Here is a 19,309-nt window from a genome sequence, read left to right as displayed (position 1 = left end):
TCTAGTCACAGAGTTGTATTTCATGGGTAGGTAATTTATACCATTACTAGTAGCGAAGCCAAATGCCGGGGTTAAACGTCCTCATTCTGGCTGCTGCTGCGTCGCGCAGTGAATTCCGCCGCCGAGCTTCCGGAGCGAGTCAAGCTGCACCTGGACAACCTTGCGATCCGGGAAGAGCTGCTGCAGAAGCGTAAAGGCCCCGTCATCCGCAGCCTGGTCACCAAACTTTGGCATGATCAAGCCACCGTTGACGAGGAGATAGTTGAGATATGAGAGGCATGTCTCGTACTCGTCGCCGTCGAATTTGGTGGTGTCCGCTTCCTCAATCTCGATGACCTCGAGGGAACGGCCCTTTGCGTCCTTGGCTGCCGCCAAAACTCGCCTATCGTCCTCCCAAGCATCTATAAACGCCTTCCTAGCCGTTTTGGCAGGGCGGTTCAGGATGACTCGCCCGGGAGACGCAAACCGGGCGGTGGCATCGACGTGAGCATCGGTGATGTCGAGGCCTTTTAGGCCTTTGAGCCAAATGACCTTTTGCACACCAAGAAGCGTCTTCAAGTGGTCTTCCAGTTGCTCCTTTGTCTGGCCGGGGTTCCGGTTGTCGTTGATGACGGAGCTCTCGGTCATGAGGAGTGTCCCCTCGCCGTCGACCTCGATGCCACCACCTTCTGCCACCAGAGGGGCCTGGACTCGCGCCGTGGCATCGTGGTCCAAGACGGATCTTGCGACCGTCTGATCGACGGTGCCTTCGTACTTTGCGCCCCAGTAATTGAAATTAAAATCAATGCCTACAACAGTGCCCTCGGCCGTCTTGACATACACGGGGCCCGTGTCGCGAAGCCAGAGCTCGTCAACCTCCATTTCCTGAATTGCCACCGAGGGAGACAGCAGCTCTTTTGCACGAGAAACGTTGCCAGGTCGGCAAAGCAGCGTCACAGGCTCAAATTCGACAATGGCGTTGGAGATGGCCGCGACATCACGCTCCGCTCCCTGGAGGATGTTTTCATCTTTCTGAGAGCTCTGATCTGGCCACGCTGTCAAGGTTCGTCGGTGGCGAGACCATTCCGCTGGCATGCGGAGACCACTTTTGGTGATTGTTGCCATTTTGTTGATGCAAGACACAGTATTGACGGAGAGAGAGAAAGATGATTTGAAATTTTTTTTTTCATATACAAGACTTGATGGATGACCTTTAGATGAAGTCTTATATACGATGAGAACTTTGAGTTGTTCTGTCACCAACCTGACAAAGTCCTATAAAAAGCGCCGCGGGACTCCGGGTGCTGGATCGGCTGCCGCGGCGGCCGTCCTTTTTGAACGTTTCTCAATTCATAAACTCAACCATCCCGGCGTACCAAAAAACTCTTGATGATTATCCAGCAAGCGGGCCGGGACTCTGCCCCATAATAGTTACTTTCGTCGCAATTCGATGCCATTGGTCCCGAGCCGGCATCCACCAAACCGGGCTGAGCCATCGGGCTCCCTCTCCCCACAGAACGACTGGTGAGCGTCGATCAGACTTGCATATTCCTTTCTGGCAAATCCCAGCCTTGCACTTGCAAGGGCTGTTTTAACCGTCTCCCAGCGCACACAAAGATGCAAGCACAACGTCGCCTGAAACTCCGATCCCGCACCGGCTGCTCCAGATGCAGGTCTCGGCACCAAAAGTGCGACGAGCAACGGCCGCGGTGCGGACGATGCCGTGGGTCCGACTCTGCCTGCGTGTACAGGACAGAGCGCACGCCGCCTCCGCGCTGCCAGTTCTCTCAGGTCCAGTTCAGCCCGGCGCGAAACGTTTCGAGCGGCTATAGCGCCTTCATGTCGCTCATCGACCCGTCTCACGGCATATTTCTAGACTATTTCGTGGGAGACGCCTCCTCCGCCATCTGCTGCCACGAAACCATCCAGCAAGAAACATGCAAGGCCATCGTGTCTGCCGGGTCCGTCTTCCCGAGCCTTCTTTATGCAAGTCTACTATTTGGGGCCTTGCACAAAGCCTCCAAGATTCACCCGGACATGAACCGCAAGGAGCTCGAGATTCACATCCTCGAGTTGCGCGCCTCAACATTGTCCTTGCTGCAGGCAGAGCTGCACGGCCACGGCCACGGCCACAGCAGCAGTGCTGCCGTGATTGCTACTACGCTGATGCTTGCGACTTGCGAGCTGCACTTTGATCCCGATGCCAGATTCTGGCGAAGCCATTTCGAATGTGCGAGCTTGTTGCTGGCTGATGCACGGCGCCGAGGTCATGACAAAGTGGCCAATACTGGTCTATGGCGACTCATTCATAGACTATTTTCGCTCATGGATTTTCTCGTCTCTCTGCCGGCCCCGTGGCCCTCCAAATATACGCCTGTCGTATCTGAAAGCCATCCCGAAGAGTTACCTTCCGTGGAGACCGTCGGGGTCATTGACGGCCACCTGGCGTGCTGCCAAGATCTTCTGGGAGTTTTCAAGTGGATCAGGACACTGCAAGAAATGCGGCAATTCTCCCAAGAGTACGAGACATTAGATCTCGAGCTAGCTTCCGCTCACTACATCACGGCCAGGGCGTCAGAATTAGTGCGCATTGTTCGGCTCATGATGGCACGGGATGAAACGACGCCGGCGATATTGTCCGAGGAGCTCGCCGGGCACTGCGATGATGACCAGATACAGGCATACAGAATCGCCAACTCTGTTGCGCATCACGTTGCTCTCATATATCTTTACCGATACGGCTTAGAGCTGGATCGAGAGGCGGATACTGTCAGGTGCTCGGTTGCCAGCATTGTACGTCTGTCAGAGGCTATGCCCAAACGAGAGGGCCTCCATCCTTCTATTGTTTTAACGACGGCCTTGTTTGTTGCTGGCTGTGAAGCAGTTGACAAGGCTCGAGACGACATCAGATCGCTACTGCAAGTCCAGTACGAGCTTACCCGGAACCAGAGTGCGCACCGAACGCTGCAAAAGCTTGAAGCATTGTGGGAGCTTACCTCAGATGGCCCGCGAACACTACCTACAGGTAAGAAAGACTTCCTTCCATCAGAAGGGATAAAAAAATTGACCTATGTAGTATTAGCGATTGAATTCGACGACTTTGTGCCGTATTAGCGACGAGTAGCAGATATCAGTTACCACAGTCTGGATCCCCCACTTTGATAGCAGGTCGAATGCACTGGCCTCGAAAAGTTTGGTGGAATTGAACCTGACACATTAAGCTAAAAGTCAGGTTTTCAAGCCTACAATCTTATCATGGTGTAGGCTTGGAAAAGCTGGCATTGAAGCGTGTTGGCTGGCAATCTGAGTACCGCGCTCAGGACACTAATTTGGCTGTACGAAAGAAAAGGCCGTTTCTTGAACGCATGTTCAACATCGCATAAAGGTCTGAACTCATCAGCACATACTGTCGTTTGGATTTGCATTGTGCTGCCCTTGGGTTGAACAATAGCCGAAAGGTCGAGGGAAGTCCTAAGATTAGCGATATGTATTACTAAGAATATGATTATCAATTTTTCTTCTTGCAGAATGCCAGTATCAGGGGCACGAAATGTCTGCCTCATACTCTCTGCATTTTTTGTTCACCATTGTCTTCTTGAGTGGCTACATAGCAGTCACGCTTCAGCGCACTTTGTCTTTACTTCATAAAGAAGCGGTAGATTCGTAGCATCGCGGGGCACGACAATGTGACCGGTTGTTAAGAGATTTCAATTGAACCTGAGACTGGTGCGAACAGGGTAAAATCGATTGCGTGCTTTTCTCAATTCGTCCCAAGTCTCACCCGCATGATCCACGACGAACGTGCCATCGTGAGTACCAGCAACAGTGGTCGCTGGGTTCAAGAAACCCTTGGCTTGTCGCCACGGGAGTAAACAGCCAAGACAACTTTGACTAACAAGTCTCGAGGTCGGTGCATCCTGTAGAAGCCATAAGTTCCCTTCTCGGCTTCTCGCGGTATTTCCGAGAGGTCTTTTGCAGGGGGGGCCATGGCTTGGGCGACATCGGACATTGGTCTTGCATACTGAGTAGTTGGCAGTGCGGTCATCGAGCAACCCCGCTGCCGATCACCGCCCCGGTGACGATCTATGGCGGGGGGGTTGCGCCACCCTCGGATCAGGCCTTCACGAGCCTGAGAGATACGACGGCGAGGACTCGAAAAGGCCTATTGAAGAGCATGTCAGTGACTCACTCATGATATATGAGAATACTGAACCAGATACTAGCATTGCATGCCGCTCCACGTTCGTAGCAGAGACAATATGCAGAAACATCTACCAGCGCTGTGAAGCGGCCCCCGCGGTCAGTCACGTAAAAATGGCCATACCGCCAGCGCCTGGTAGGTCAATGGCAGTTTAGCAGCCAAAGCGTGAGCCTGCAAGGCACGGCCGACGCCTGTTGGCCGAGGTAGTCTTGAATCTAGGGTTCGCCGCGTAGAGTAGAGTAGCTAAGCCTGGTGGAATGCACTCTGCTATAATCCCACTCTGGCGTACTGGTATTCTTTCCAGCTCTACCGGCCCCCACCATGCTCATTAAGCTCTGCTATTCTATCCTTTACGTTTATGATGTACTCCTCACGTGCGTCCTCATAAGTGCTATTGGCATGGGATGGAGCAGGAGTACTCCCATGTCTTGGTGTCCCTGGTGTCCCTGGTGTCCTGGAAATCTACGAAAGATGTTGCTTCTTTGGGGGAGGTATAGGGGGCCGTTGACCATGAGATTTAGTATGTCTGGCTGGTGGGCGAGGGCGGTTGATAGTATCGAGGGTAGCATTCTGCTCCAAGTCCTGTTCTTCATTGCGGATCGGTCTTGGAGTGGTCTCAGTATGATGTCGTATCAGCTGCTGCCGAGGGGGGTTAGGATCGGGATGGTGAACGGGAGAGGGCGACTCAGATCGCGGCTTGTTTAGAGATGGCGACCAGGACCTAACGCGAGTCAAGCTCGTCTTTGTCGCCTGTTTCAAGATCTCCGATACCGGCTTTGTTACTTTTTTTGCTAGTGGGATACATTTTGTAGCAAGCCCATAGGCATTTGTCAGGATTTCAGCTATGCTGCTGAACTTATCGCTGACGTCTTCAAACCGACGATCGCCAGTAATTTTGCTTATTTCTTCGAGAATTTTTGACGTCTCTTCCAGCGCCTGTCTTGAATGCTTCAATGCCTTGACTTCTTTCGCAGTGGCTTCGACCTTTGCGTTGAGTTCTTCCCATTCTTGTCTGGTGACGGCAGGCGCTGCGTTTGCCTTTTGCTTGACGTTGGACTGAATCTCTTTAACAAGGCGTGTAAGTTCTTGCTGAAGGTTCTTGATATTTGCTGCCATTTCCTCTGCCTCCTTAGCTTGATTCGCAGCGTTGGCCGTGTCTCCTATCGCTGAAGACTCTCTTTGGAAGCGGTTATCTCGTGCATAGAGTTTGAGAAAGTCAGAGCGGCCCCTTATCACCGCCAGAGTTCTGTTTAGCGCTGCAAGGTCTTCGTCTGCGTCTTGCGGTACATTGTACGCCAGCTCATCTCTCAGCCGTTGAATTACACCACGGACGAGGCTGTAACACTCCTGCGGCGTCATGTAGCGTCTCAGCTGGTTGAATTTGTTTGGCGGGATGCGCTGTAGTAATTCCTTGGCGCATACTGCTGCCGAAAGGGCAGCATAGTCGTGCCAGTCATCGCTCTTGTGGCCGTCACAGTAGTCGCTGATGCCACGCACTGTTATACAGTTGCCACGCATCACCACTGCAGCCTCCATTTCGACGCAGATGATCTTATCTCTATTGGATAAACGGTCTCGCTCATGGGCGCTTTTGAGGAGTTGATCTGCCGAGCCAACGGTGCCTATGTGCATCCTCAGAAGGGAGCCCTCATGCCGATCTTGGCGACGAACCATGATAGACTGGTCCCGAGGCTGCGGCAGTCGACATTGACATCGCTGGCTATGTAGATAGTCGCTCACGAATAAATGATCGATACCTGGACGGCGGTAATCGGCCACATTCTTTGGCTTAGATGCTGCCTGGTCCATCTTGTCTTGCAATAGTGTTTCGTCTTGTCGCAGGTCCGATAGGAATTTAAAAGCAGCCGCAGAAAGGTTTTTCTCGGGTTCGATAAGCCTCGGTACGATTTCGACGCCTGTATCTGTCCTTCTCCCCGTTTCGTATGCAAAGATCTTGCTGCTAACAACAACGTCGCCTAGACGGATGTCATTGCCCAGTGCAAGATTTGGAACGCCTCCGCCAATTCCGACGAGCAACGCTGCTCGTATGTTTGGGAATGTACCCAACATCTTTTTGACAATTTCATACGCATGATAGTGCCCTATATTACCGATTGGACAATTCATCACCACGTCATAGTTGCCGATACGCCCTAGCTCATAACCATTATCATCGTCATAATCTGCAACAAAGCCTTTCTCGTCGTAGCTGTATATTTGGTCAAACAGCAAGCGTCCCGAATTGTACTCCTTTGGTAAGACGCATATCCAGGCGACCGTGACGCCAAGCTGCCACTCCGAGAGCGGGCTCATATAGAATGGTGCCATCGTTGGGGCAGTTTTCGTTTGTAGGATTTTGAAATGGAAATTGAATAGTTTCGTTGCATAGAGATCGTAGTTAAAAGGGACAAGAAGAGGAAGAAGAAGAAGAGGTAGAGCAATTCTTTTGAGCTGAACAGGGCCAACGCCGTGAGTAGCAAATGGGAATGGGCTGTGCACCATGAAACATTGCTCGTCTATCTTCTGATCTGACTGGCTGCCTTGTTCACTCATATTACATGAACAGCGGCTAGGCGCTGATCGGGACAGGACGCCTTTGCGAACTGCAGCCGGAATTGGTTCTAAGGCGCAGCCGGCAGAACTGCCAGAGGGTGGTGGATGCGCTGGCAACAAGGCGAACACAGGGTTGGAGCTTTACACAAGAAATGCCAATCCAGCAAGGCATACCACTAGTGATGCATGTCGCACGTATGAAGTGATTGCTTGACGAGTCAACGTGTGCTGTAGGATCTTTACGACTGCTGACTGGTAGAAATAACAGTCATTCCTAGAGACTAGGATATAACGGGCACGCTATGCAAATTGCATCCAGTTGCTGCGTGCATAAGGCGCATTTCACGGAGCGGTCTCCCCGTACTAAGTAGCAACAGGATCCAGGTAGGCTCGGTTCCATTTGTAGATCGGAGAGGTCTAAGGCAAACCTAACCGGGCGATCAGCGGCGCTACTCCGCTTGAGCATAACAGGGATACTAGACTATGCGTATATTGTTAACCACTATAATGCTTTCTCGTAAGAAAGACTCAAAACTTAGAATAGAAGAAATCCGAGCGAAAAAAAGCTTTATACACACGCAAAGAGGGTCGCTAGCCTTCGCATACGCAGTCGGTGAATAAAGCGGTGTTGCCAGCACAGATTAGCCTTACTAGATCCGAGGAGCGAATGTCATGGTTAACCCTCACCATTGTGACTACACTCCTCAAAATTGGTCTCAAGATGCTCTCTACGCATGCGCCTACATAAAACTCCACAGTGGTTATCCAACCGGAGCTTGACACGGTGCCGTACAAGCGGCAGGTATTGTCCTGCCCGCAGCCTCAAGGCGAGTTGCAACATCGAAGTGATTCCCCGCACAAGCCCGGTCGTTTTTGCCTTGGACAGGTCACGGACTCTATCACAGCGAGTATGGCGAGGCGAGACAAGAGTGACTGCGCTGTGCATTTGGACAACAAGGCTCGCGATGCAAGACACCACCCTGGTGGGTAGCATTTAGACTAAAAATTGTAAGTCAGGTTATGCACTCGAGGACCGAGTCATTTTAAAAATTATTTTTATTCCGTCATCAAGCTGCTTCAGTCGCTCATGCATTCCGTCTTTTGCCCAGCCTGGTCTGGCATTGGGTGCATCGACTCGCAGACCAGGTTAAGATCTCAGGGTGCTCCGTACGATCATCCACAACACTAAGTGGCTACGTAGCTTATCACGCAGACAAGAAATTTGTGTACAACTACGTGCGTGTGGTACTCTACCGTCGGCCGCTGCAATATCCGTTCCCGTTATTACTTCGCGAGCTAACTCGCCCGAGAAGACTTTCGAGGAACGGAAAACCTTAGCGCTGGAGGCAATCGTGGACGCCGCTCGGCTTTAGATCTTAAGTACATTAAACTTACCGGGGCATTATCTCGGTACTAACTCGGGACGCGGAGGCTTAATAAGCCAGAGAGCGAGGAGGAGGGTGGCGATACTGGAGAGGCGGATGATGAAGATAATTGAGGTTTATGATAGATAGGCCAAGTATGTAACTTGATGATAATATGTAGAATTTGGCTGCTACTATTCTGCTGCTGCTCCGTACTGCCTTCGGAATCAAAATTCGATCAGTTTCTTCAGAATCAGTCGCGCTATGAGGCTGGCCTAAAGTACTATGGGTACTGTCTTAGACCGCACACGCATTCGAGGATGCCTTTCTGAGTTTTGCAACAGTGACGTCTAGCTGCTGTAACCTGCCCCACTTCGGGGGCTGGTCAATAGCAAATGGTGAAGACCTCCTTCTCACGTCTCGTCCTCCCACAGACTCTGTCTGCATGTGAGCGGTTCGCCATGTCGTTGCATGCTTTACCGAACGAGATCATCGTACAAATCGCGCAGTTCCTGCCCTCAGAACGCGACCTGTACTACCTCGGCAGAGTATGACAGCGTCGCAGATCGCCTCAAAGGAGGTCCCCACTTCAGTCGCGTCCCTATCGCGTCTAACTATAACGGTGATTTAGGAACCCCAACAGCACAAAGTCCAGCTTTCTAATCGCTATCGCGAATAACGGCCTACTAAACGATATGGGTGACGGCCGTGGGCGATATGCGACCTGACGAAATTTAACGTTGGTTGGATGCGACGCAGAATCGCAAGAACCAGGAGACCCCATCGGACTGAGAGCCGCTGGACATCTCGTTGGAACAAGAAGATGCCGACGACCGTGCAACCAAAGGACGCCGACTAAACCACTTGACGCCGCCATCAAGCTGCCGAGGGGTCGCAGAGAACAGTGAAACGAAGCAACACCGACTGCACCGCCTGATGCCACCCCGAACCGCCGCCATGGATTCTCCCGGCGCCGCCAAGCGGAGAACGGACGACGAGACGCCGCGGGCCAAGCGCGTTCAGAGCTCGTCGGACCGGAGCTACTCCCTCTCGGAGCAGTCGTCGCACACGCGTTCCGGCCGGACGTCGCCGCTGAAAGCAGATGCTCAAGCTCCGGCACGATCCAAACGGCCTCGACATGCGCGAGCTCGAGAGCTTGGGGATCGGACGGTGCTATGGCGCAAAAGGTTTATCGGGAGCACGACGGGCACGAGAGGCATCTACCAAATCGTGCGGACGCTGCAGTACCTGGAACGGTGGGTTCGCGACGTGTACTGGCCCTGCGTGCGGTCCATCCTGGAGCAGGCTTGAGTTGTGAGGGCCCCTGTGGCTCTTACTGTCGACGTTGGTGCTACCGAAAACGGAGCGTCATCGATGCCGTCTAGATTTGTCCGCCGGAAAGCACTCCTGAGAGCGGCCTTGTAATTGCCAAGTATCGAGGGAAATTCCTAGGTATTGTAAGCAATCACAACGAGTGGTACTCCGAGAGCAGCCGCTCGTGTATGAGAAGCCTGAGGTCGTCCCCCTGCCCGACGCAATTGACAATCAGGATCGGTTTGGGGAACTTTGGCTAAAGCATTAGCAGGCCACTTTGCCATGGTGACCACTTTGCCCTCTAGCACCCTCTTTCGAGAAAGTGGATGTGTGGCACATGTATGCTATTCTGTCTCTCTGATTTGTATGTGCAATTGAGTATATCTATCTATATTAGTATGCTCGAGCCCACCTTCATGACGTGACATATGTGGAGCTCCTGCCAACCGGATTTCGCTGGTACTATCTGCAGTCGGACGGATGTGTCGGATTGAATGATATAGATGTGTTTAACGACGCAGTAGTGTAGAGGTAGAGATGGTATCCTGTTTCAAATTCATCCATTCCCAATACCAAGAATAATCTAGCTCTTCAATATCTAAAGCAATTATTCCCAGTTGAATCAATGGTCTCTCTCAGAGAGATGCTAATAAAACATGCCCGCTCCAGCCAACGCCTATAACAGTAACAAGGTCCTCCAGCAATCTGGTGTCTGTGCAGCAAATTGCCGCCAAGTCTGTAGACAAAACTCCATAATTCGACATGCCTCCCACACAAAAAGAGACTTTTCAACTCCTTTGTGCACTCTCAAAATTAACATGTAATAATAATAATACTAAGCGTCATGGTGTCTGCCACAGTAATGAGTAGAAGCGGCCAGAACCTCCAGTAAAGAATGATGGTGGTGTCAGCGTTTGGACCAAAACTTGCGCTTCGACTTTGGCTTTTCGGGGGTGGCCTGGTCGTCTAGGCAGTGGTAGAGCTTGTTCCAGCCTTCGTCGGGCAGGTCGCGGAGCGAATTGTTGAGCGTATCGATGATGAATCGATTGGCTGTTTTTTTTTCATCTCAGGTCAGCAAACTTGACATTTCCACGGGTCTCTGAGAAGCGCTTCGGCGCTCGGGACTGTACGACTTACGCATGAAATTGATTGCCTGCTCGCCTGCGCCGAGTGCGAGGTCGATGCGAGTAGAGTTGTAGCAACCGTAGCGCTCTTGAAGCTCCAGCATGCAGAACCAAAGCTCTTGCGTCTTGTCGGCACTCATGTCCTCGCAACTACGTATAGAGGAGACACTGTTCTGGCGGTCTCTGAGTAGAGGGCATTCCGGAGACGGGCATCGATGGCAGTTGGCCAGGTCAGCCGCCGCCACGCCGGCGACGAATGTAGTACTGGTGTCGGCGGGCGTCGAGCCATTGAGATCGATCCAGGAGCTCTCGGTTGAAGTGATGGAAAAAAGTGACGACGACCGACGAGGAGTTTCAGAGTTGAGAAGCATGGCTTGTGGGCTATAGTGACGGAGAGAGTATGTTGCTAGGACTTGGACCGGGCGTGACGGTGTAAGAGAAGCAGAGTTGCGTCACATACAAGAGCCGCAGTTGTCGAAACTTGAGAGATTGAAACAAGGTTACGGTAGACAGCACCTCGCGGGGGGTGGGGGAGGGTCTCCGTACTTATACATGATGAGCGCCGAGACGTCGGCCCAAGGTAATTACCTTGTATAATTCCTCAGTCTAGTTCGCTTGAGCCCAGACTGCCGATCCGATGTCTTACCCAAAGTGGGTCAGCACTACTCTTCGGCTTTCGAGGCAAGTGCTGCAGAGAGCCAAAAGGGTTGAGAATGTGAGCGAGCGCAGGGTTGGGTTCACTGCTGCGGTCCTCGGCGCACCTAACCAGGCCAGGCCTGGAGGGAACAGCACCAAGTGGAGAGGTTGACAAGAGTGCTTTGTCGATCGACAAAGTGCAAGCATCCATGCGGCCCATCAGCAAGCATAGCTCATAAACAAACAAGCTTTCCCCATGGAGGGGGGGACCACTCGGTTACGACTCTAGCAATTGCAAAGGTGCCAAAAGGCTTCTTCTCTGTACGAGCGTTGCAATGTTCACCAAGTGTTGGACTTGAGACGCGTTGAGGGGGCTCTACCCATAGCTTACACGTCGAAAACAAAGCCTACAGCGTCAAAGCCGGGTCGACGGGCAACGTGCAGACAATCAAGGCGGATGCACGATAAATTGCAAGGAGAACTGTGAACATCCGCTTGCACACCGAGGAAGCAGGAGAGACACGCATCTCGGCAAATCAACAAGCTTGCAGGGGTTTCAAGGTACTTACTGATAATGCGTGCAAAAGAAAAAAAAAAAAAGTAAAACAGCGTCCCCGGGAAGACTCAAGGCCACGGGCCGCACATTCCAGCACTAGCTCTTCGTCATTGGGCAGTTTATTAACTCATTGGGGGCAGTCCGTTAACGATGTCCAGAAATACCAGACCGCCGTTGCGGAAGCGCATGATTGGTCCACAACGCCCGGCTCCTATAGTAAACTCGGCCCCAATGACGCCTACTATACGGATACTTACTGGGTATACATAGGGAGAGGACGAAAGCGAGCCCTGGATATGCGGGCCAAATGCCGAAAAAATGACATGACGTGGCTGGAGACGTGTGATACCGACGACGGTGGGCAAAGCCTCCTGCGCGGCCGGTGAGGCAGTTTTTTTATCATTCGGCGACATGGTAGCTACCACCAATCGACTGCTGACTGTGTCATGACTTTTTCGCTTCGGCTTCTCAGCGGGAGCAAATCTTGGCACTAGTTGGCAGCTACGACCTCGAAAACTCAATCGAAGCCACGCGTCAAGCTTATACAAAAAAAACTTTGGTTTGTTGAACGGGCGGCGATCCTTTGAGTGACTGGAATGCTGGGACCTGCGTCGAGATCCCCCTCCCCTTTGGCAGAAATGGGCCGGCGAGAAAAATTCTTCAAAGAGGTCGCCATCAAGTTATCTCACCGACCGGAAATACCCAAACATGACTAATCTGTAGTTCTTACGTGACGAATAGATTAACACTGAGACAGTGTGTGTGGTTCGCGTACGGGTGCGATGTGACATGGCACCCGGTCGGCACAGTCATCCTCGGACGCAGGGAGTCAGTCACCCTTTTCCTTTCTCTTCATGGCAGGCCTACATGGCAGGCCAAAGGGCGAGCGTACATTGCTTTAACATTTCAAACAAGATTTTTTGTCAAGCCATCGGATGAACAGCTGGAGGTCTGTAGTGCGTTTGGCAGGCAAATCATATCGCGCAACGGCTCTGCAGGCAGCAATCTTCAGTGCGCCGTGTGCATTTTACCCACTGATTATGAGTGAAACCCTGCGCTACGCACTGGCAAGGTTTGGCCGGATCACAAATCTGGCCCCTGCCATCGCCTGTCTAAATCGGGTACCAAAGGCAAAAATTCGGACCATCCATCCATCCATCCTACGCTGGGTTAGGATACTACCCAGCACGCACCCACTGCCGGGTGGTGGTGGAGTTGCATCACTGAACTCGTCCACCAGTGATGCTTTCTAGAGTGACTGTGACGGCAAATAGATTGGCACCAGGTTCATGGCACAGGCCCGGGTTGGCTTCGGATTGGTTCACGGAGTCTCTGCCATGCACACAAACCAGTGTCGCGAAGGGGGGTCGCATCGAGAGGTGATGCCGCGCAGTGCCGTTTTGACGGCCCGTATGCCAAAAGCGGCCGGGGGGGGGACGTGATACTTGGGGGTTCTTGTCCCCATCGGTGTAACTATTCTTGGAAACCAGACGGCCCGGGAAGCGAGAGAGGTAAAAAGGCCGACTGCAACTGAACGTTATTCTCTTCTGGGTGGTGTGCTGGAGAAGCGGTTCTGATCCTTACTACAATCGCCGATCCGTTTTTGAAAACATTCTTTTTGGACAGGTCAACCCGCTGATACGCCTCTTACCACTGACACCCTGCAATATTTTGCGCACATGAAAGACGCTTTCTTCTCCTGACATGTCATAGGGGACATGCATGTACAGTGGCCAACTATGGATATGAACTCCAACTTCCGATAAAGGCAATGAATCCAAGTAGAGTAATTTTCTGCCAAGCCTCCGAGAATATTTCTGGATTTGGCATTCCAACTCGCAGCTCCCAGGGACTCTGGGTGAAACCGGACCTGCATTCTAGGTTGTGCCAAATACAGTATAGCGCATGTATCCAACGCGGATTATCCTCGAACAAGGAAGATGATGGAGATGATGGGAGATGATGAAAGAAAACTAGCTAATTTGTCAAGAAACGACGGCATGCCTGTGGTTTGTTCTGAAGCTGTGCCAATGCACGAGTTCCTGACGGCTAAAGGCCACGTGCGAGTTCCGACGACGGAACTTGAACTGTGCGTGGCGTTTCCCGCCCAATTTTCCCCACCGACTTCAGCATCTTGGATTGCACGGCGACGCCCGAAATGACTTGTGCCGTGGACCTCGAACCGTCACTGTGTCGTGGGTAACGTTTGTTTGTTAAAATGCAGGAGAGGTGGGTGATTGTAGCTGGCCAAGATTATTGAAACGGGTGGCTGTTTTGTGACGGCCATCGCGTATGCCACGCCAGCCGAGGGGATGAGAACCGACATACTCGCGCGCGGCGCAGCGGCGGCGACTTTGTCCCTATAGATGGTGCCGGCTTGGCAGAGGTTGGAAAGATGATGTATAGTACCAGTTGATCTGATGGCTCCGATCCTAAGCTAGTCGCCCATCTTCTTTGCGCGTTCCAAGCAGCGTCGATCAGCACGACGAGACCGTTGAGACGCATGGATAGCGTCCATCGCAAGGCAAGGGCGCGGGGGGTTGGCACGCTTTGTGATATGTTCGGCAGGGCCAGCCTGTTGAGCCAACAAATCCTTGCTGACCGTTCAAAAGCAAAGCAACTACTTACAGTGCCGATGCACGGCCGAACATCAAGACGGATCAAGCGCAATCACCAAGAACCTGCTCCAACACCTCAAAAGACATATCCACCAGTCCACTTGCAGCTGCCAGACTGGGATGGGTCAAGCTATCGGGACGTGCATACCTGCATCCCAATACTTTGACTCGACTCGGAGCCCCATCACCAATTAAAACGTTGACGTGCCCTGCGCATATTTGCGCAGGCTGCTTTTTACCAGTACAGCGGCTCTCGGCGGGACGTCAAACCGGGGGGCGGGGGGGCGGAACGCCAACTCCCGTAATCCCTGTCAACACCTCGACAGCTTGTCAGGGGGGGCGACTGTCATAAAGTAATAAGCTTCGCCATCTAATAAACGGAACTAGTAGTACAAACCTCCCAAAGTAAAAAGCGCCCAAAGTGTCAAATTGGCTTGCAATCAACCTTTGACACGGTACGAGTCATTCCGCCGCCACTCTTCACCTGCCCCCCCCCCCCGACGGACGGACGCAGCGCCGCTTGGGCTCGGCCCCACATGGCAGTTAGCTCCGGCCCGCCCGATGCCGGACTTCCTTTTCTGCCTCGGCCTCACGAGGAGAGGGAGCAGATGCGATGCACCGCTGTCATGTTTTTACCGAACCGTTGCGTGAGACAGATTGTATACCGTGCTTGCAGGGTGTTTATGGGTGAAGAGCGGCATTTGGCCCCTTGTCTCAACAATTCCGAGCGGATATATGCGAGGGAGCGGGTGTACGAGGGCATGAACTTGCACGCATTGGCTACGCTGGAATACATATATATATATATATATGTATATTATATCACAAAATGCAAGATTAAGGAATAGTATTGGTGGTCAATATAATTGTATGGTATTTCTGCCATTCAGTTGAGCCATCTGTAGTGCTCAAGTTGTACACCCCCTTTCGTATGGCGCCTCGCGATTCATAGCGCGGGCCATACATGAAAAAACCAGTCTTGGGCGGGATGCTCTACATATTGGTGTGTGCTGTATGAGAGGTGACAATGAGGGGGGATGAAATAAAGCAAACTAGAAAAAAGAACAAAAGACCCCAGAATGACAGCAAGAAAAAACGTGTATGATGCAGAATGACGGTCGTAAAACACGTTGGCTAAAAGGAGAACGCGAAATTAACAAGTAAGAAGAAACAAGAGGAAAGAGAGGTGCCAAAAAAAACAGGACAGCATGCAATCCATCTAAACGCCGTGAGGCGAAGAGCGCGTGATGAAGCTCTTCTATGCTGGGGCACCGACTCGCAAAGTATAGCGCGGTGCCCATCTGTCCGAAATATATGTATCCATCTAACGAAGAAAAAAAAAGGACAAGTTTGATGGCGATGACCGAAACCATTCTGGGGTGGGGGTGTTATAGCGGCCCGCAATCACATCGATCTAGGAGGAGTTGTTTGGCGGGAAGGGCAAGGGAGAGAGTATTGTGATTTCAAGGAGAGGAGGAGGGGGCCCTGTATTCGGGGGTGGGAGAGAGAGAGAGTATGGGTGAGAGAGAAAAAAAAATCATGATGAAACGAGATTCTCTTCATTTGCGGTGCGACTTGGGCGGGCTGTAGTGGCGTCGCACCCGCTCGCGACCGCGTCTCTCCTCCCTCTCCTCCCCGGCGTCGGCCTCGTCGTCGTGGTGCTCCTCGTCGCTGCTGTTGCCGGCGATGCTGCCGCCGCCGCTGCTCCGGCGCCGGCGCTCCTCCTCGTACAGCGTGCTCAGCGACTTGCCGCCAAACATGAGGTCCTCGTCCTCGATGACAATGGGGCGCACCCACGCGTGCGCGCTCAGGTCGAGCTCGCGCGCGGCCGGGTCGATGGCCCGCAGGTTGGGCACCAGGTAGTAGGTGGCGGTGGCGGTCGTCGTCGTCGCCGCGGCGGCCGCGGCGGTAGTTGTTGTTGCTGTTGATGATTTCGGCGGTGCCATCCTGCCGTTGCTGTGTGCGTTGCTGCCTCTGGCGGCAGTGGCTATGATAGGTCCTCGAGTGATGTGAGATGGAGACGGGGACCTTGGCTTGCCAGGTGCGGTCGTCGTGGTCGTGGTCGCGGTCGCCGCTGCTTGTTGGTTGTGGTGATGAGGTTGATGAGTGCTGCTACTGCTGATGCTTTCCGACGGGGGATGGGCGGCGGGCAGCGTCCTGTTATGATTCTTCCTGGCCGCTGCAGAGGCAGGCTTTGTGCAACGTCGGTGGCAAGGTTGGTGCTCCACGTTTTATGTGTGTAAGTGGGATGCGGGGTGTGGGCAGCCCGTGGGGTTTGAACAGTAATAAGCGGTGGCGGCAATGGTTTTGCGGTCACTGATGAGACCTCAAGCTCGATTTCGCTTCTTGTTTTCCTCTTCTTGCTGCTTGGTTCCAAAAACGACGGGTGGGGATGGGGGATAAGAAGAGGGAAATCAATGGTTTGAACGTTTTTTTGCTGACGGAGTGTTGCCAAGTTTCAAATTGTTTACGCGACAAATATTTCGTCGCTGGTGTCTCGGATCCGTGCAGGAGGAGGCGTGTGTTGCTGCTGGTGGGTGTGTGTGGATGGAGAGAGAGCGAGAGAGAGAAGGCTTGTTGAGTAGGAACAAGAACAAGGAGTCGGTGTCTTGTGTTGGTGATGACCAGTCCCAGATCCAGCTGGGTAATAAGGCAAGTTGATATGGTTTCTGAATAGCAAAGGGAAAACAGAATAGTCGGAGATCGCGGGGGGTGGCGGGACCAGGGGCATAATATATTCCCAAGTCATGAACAAGATGATGCCCGCCGAGCCAGGTGTCCCAAACAGAGGCCCGAGTCATACTCGGATCCTTGCCTCGGGACCCAACGCACACCCCCCCTCCAAGTTGCCTGGTGGCGGCGGCGGTGGTGTATGAGTGTGTGTGGTGGGAGGACGCCTGGCAAGGCGACCATCCGGAATGGGGATGAATGGGCGACTGCCTCTATTCAACTTGGCATTTTGGCATTGTACTCTGAGTCGGTACAGGGCTCTTCTCCACCATCGGCGGCCACGAGCTTGAGGCCCTATTCTCGTGTCGGCACATGGCCATCCTTGCCCTTTTATTGCTACTTGCTATTACCAGTACGAGTTAAAGTAGCGAAGCGGAGAGGCCGTTCAAGTGCTTGGGCAAAGTTACCTCTTCACCCAGTTGCTTTGATGCCTAGTTTGGCTGGTACAGCAGTCGTTGGGCTTTTTTTTTTCCCCTTCTTTATTAATGAAAGAAATCGCATCGGAAGAAGCAGGTTTGCCCAGCTGCCTAGTTGGAGCGCTGGGCTGGCACAACCGGGTTTGTCCGTATTAGGCGAGACTGTCGGCCGGACCTTGATTTAGGGTCCCCCCCCTCCTCCTCCTCCTCCTCCTCAATAGGCTTCGACAACCACAGACGAGTCAGCTCAAAAGTGTATTGATACGCACGGTGGCTTTTTGTTTGTTGACCTTTTTCCTCGGTCAATGTACAAACTGTCTTATCAATAGCGAAAGCCGCGGATAGGAGTACTATCTACGTAGATGGGGCAATGCAGCGGCATGGGACCCGGAGAAATGCATATTCGCAAAATGTCGACTGTGACGCCGATCTTGACAACTTTGGACAGTGTCACTGGGCGCCTATACACAGTCATGACGGCGCGAAGAGAGAGGAAGCCTGAAGGGGGGGGGGGGGGGGGGGGGGGGGGCATTTAAAAACATGCCTTCGTTGCAAGTTAGAGAGAGAGAGACGGGCGCCTCTTGAGTATACCTTCTCCAAGTATCCCGCTAGGCAGTCTTATTTACCCAACTGTATTTTTGCTCGTCGGACACAACTAGACATTACTTTTTCGCTCCCAACCTGCGTAATAATAGACGACGCGCATGGCCAACGGACGGTGACCGCATGCATCTCACCACACTCCCCCTCCTCATTTCTCTTTGGGAAGCTGTGATGTGTTGTCAGGCTTTTGAATATATACACGAAGCTTTTTTTCGCTGGCAAGGCTGGAGCCCTCTCTGCCTGCCTGCCTGCCTGCCCGCCTGCCTGTCTGCCTGTCTCTCTTTCGGGTCGGGCGACGTAGGGTTGCATTTTAGCCATCCGCGACCTCAGCCTCCAAAGGCTGGCTGAGCAGAAACAGAATTTCAGCTGCTACTTTGTGTGTAGCCTCCTTCGGAGGAAGGGCACTATGTATTGTATACGTACATGTTGCACGGAAACTTTTTTTTTTCATTTGCACGAATGTGTACAATATTAACATTATTATTAATTTTTCCCCTTCAGGCCGGCGGCGGCGAACGGCGAGGATGCGCAAGCTTGATTAAGCATCAACGCCGAGATGCGTTGCAGTACGGAGTAGTTAAGTAGTGGTTGTAGGCACAGGCACACAGGCACAAGCAACAGGCTCCGACACAACACACAAACACACACATATACACCGAGAGGACTGAGGAGGTAGACCTATTACGCAAACATGTATAATTTTGGCAGGGTAACATGGACTTTTTGGACACTTCTTTTTTTTTTCCCGCGCACTTTTGTGCATCTGGAGTGGCCCCCTCCCCGTATTTTCGTCGGGGCCAAGCCTCATGACAATCTGTCGTCATTGCCCCAGCCAGCCCCGATTACGACCAGCCTATAGTAACGGCCGGCTGACGATGGTTGTCAGCATTATTATGTCTAGAGAGAGTGAGAGTGATGATGAGTGGCGACGGGCTGATATTATTATCTCGTTTAAAATCAGAGTTTTTTTTTTTTTTTGCATACGTGCTACTTTACCTTTTTGACAATATCTTTGATCAAGTTCATACGGCCCCCCCCCTCCCCCCCCCCATTCTGCTGCCTCGTCGGGCCTGGGGCAAGAACTTGTGAGAGAATGGCTCCATCTAGCCCTGCAGCGATGACTTGAAGAATGCTACTGAGCTTCCTGATGGAGCAGCTCGGTAAGTATGCTTTTGGTCCATGTAACGTCTTGCTTGGGGAGCCTGTCTTGGCCAG

At 52.5% G+C, this 19,309-nt stretch overlaps 6 protein-coding genes across 6 annotated transcripts; 2 read left to right on the top strand and 4 right to left on the bottom strand.

Annotated features, from left to right (window-relative positions):
- Positions 1 to 81: 81 nt before the first annotated feature.
- Positions 82 to 1,104, bottom strand: V2A60_009786 (agmatine deiminase family protein; the record flags this gene model as incomplete). The annotated part of the gene is made up of 1 exon (XM_083261050.1): positions 82 to 1,104. The coding sequence occupies one exon, from the start codon at positions 1,102 to 1,104 to the stop codon at positions 82 to 84; it is 1,023 nt and encodes a 340-aa protein (XP_083117176.1).
- Positions 1,105 to 1,596: 492 nt separating this feature from the next.
- On the top strand, positions 1,597 to 3,093 carry V2A60_009785 (Zn(II)2Cys6 transcription factor; the record flags this gene model as incomplete). The annotated part of the gene is made up of 2 exons (XM_083261049.1): positions 1,597 to 3,004; positions 3,062 to 3,093. The coding sequence occupies 2 exons, from the start codon at positions 1,597 to 1,599 to the stop codon at positions 3,091 to 3,093; spliced, it is 1,440 nt and encodes a 479-aa protein (XP_083117175.1).
- Positions 3,094 to 4,642: 1,549 nt separating this feature from the next.
- V2A60_009784 (5'-methylthioadenosine/S-adenosylhomocysteine nucleosidase family protein) lies at positions 4,643 to 6,508 on the bottom strand (the record flags this gene model as incomplete). The annotated part of the gene is made up of 1 exon (XM_083261048.1): positions 4,643 to 6,508. One exon carries the CDS (start codon positions 6,506 to 6,508, stop codon positions 4,643 to 4,645), a length of 1,866 nt encoding a protein of 621 aa, XP_083117174.1.
- Positions 6,509 to 9,054: 2,546 nt separating this feature from the next.
- On the top strand, positions 9,055 to 9,408 carry V2A60_009783 (uncharacterized protein; the record flags this gene model as incomplete). Its single annotated transcript, XM_083261047.1, has 1 exon — positions 9,055 to 9,408. One exon carries the CDS (start codon positions 9,055 to 9,057, stop codon positions 9,406 to 9,408), a length of 354 nt encoding a protein of 117 aa, XP_083117173.1.
- Positions 9,409 to 10,318: 910 nt separating this feature from the next.
- Positions 10,319 to 10,906, bottom strand: V2A60_009782 (uncharacterized protein; the record flags this gene model as incomplete). The annotated part of the gene is made up of 2 exons (XM_083261046.1): positions 10,319 to 10,461; positions 10,549 to 10,906. The coding sequence occupies 2 exons, from the start codon at positions 10,904 to 10,906 to the stop codon at positions 10,319 to 10,321; spliced, it is 501 nt and encodes a 166-aa protein (XP_083117172.1).
- Positions 10,907 to 15,904: 4,998 nt separating this feature from the next.
- Positions 15,905 to 16,291, bottom strand: V2A60_009781 (uncharacterized protein; the record flags this gene model as incomplete). Its single annotated transcript, XM_083261045.1, has 1 exon — positions 15,905 to 16,291. The coding sequence occupies one exon, from the start codon at positions 16,289 to 16,291 to the stop codon at positions 15,905 to 15,907; it is 387 nt and encodes a 128-aa protein (XP_083117171.1).
- Positions 16,292 to 19,309: the final 3,018 nt, after the last annotated feature.

The sequence above is a fragment of the Cordyceps javanica genome, chromosome 7, assembly GCF_051103115.1.
Source record: "Cordyceps javanica chromosome 7, complete sequence".
Lineage (NCBI taxonomy): Eukaryota > Fungi > Ascomycota > Sordariomycetes > Hypocreales > Cordycipitaceae > Cordyceps > Cordyceps javanica.
This window is presented reverse-complemented; position numbering and strand designations above follow the sequence as displayed.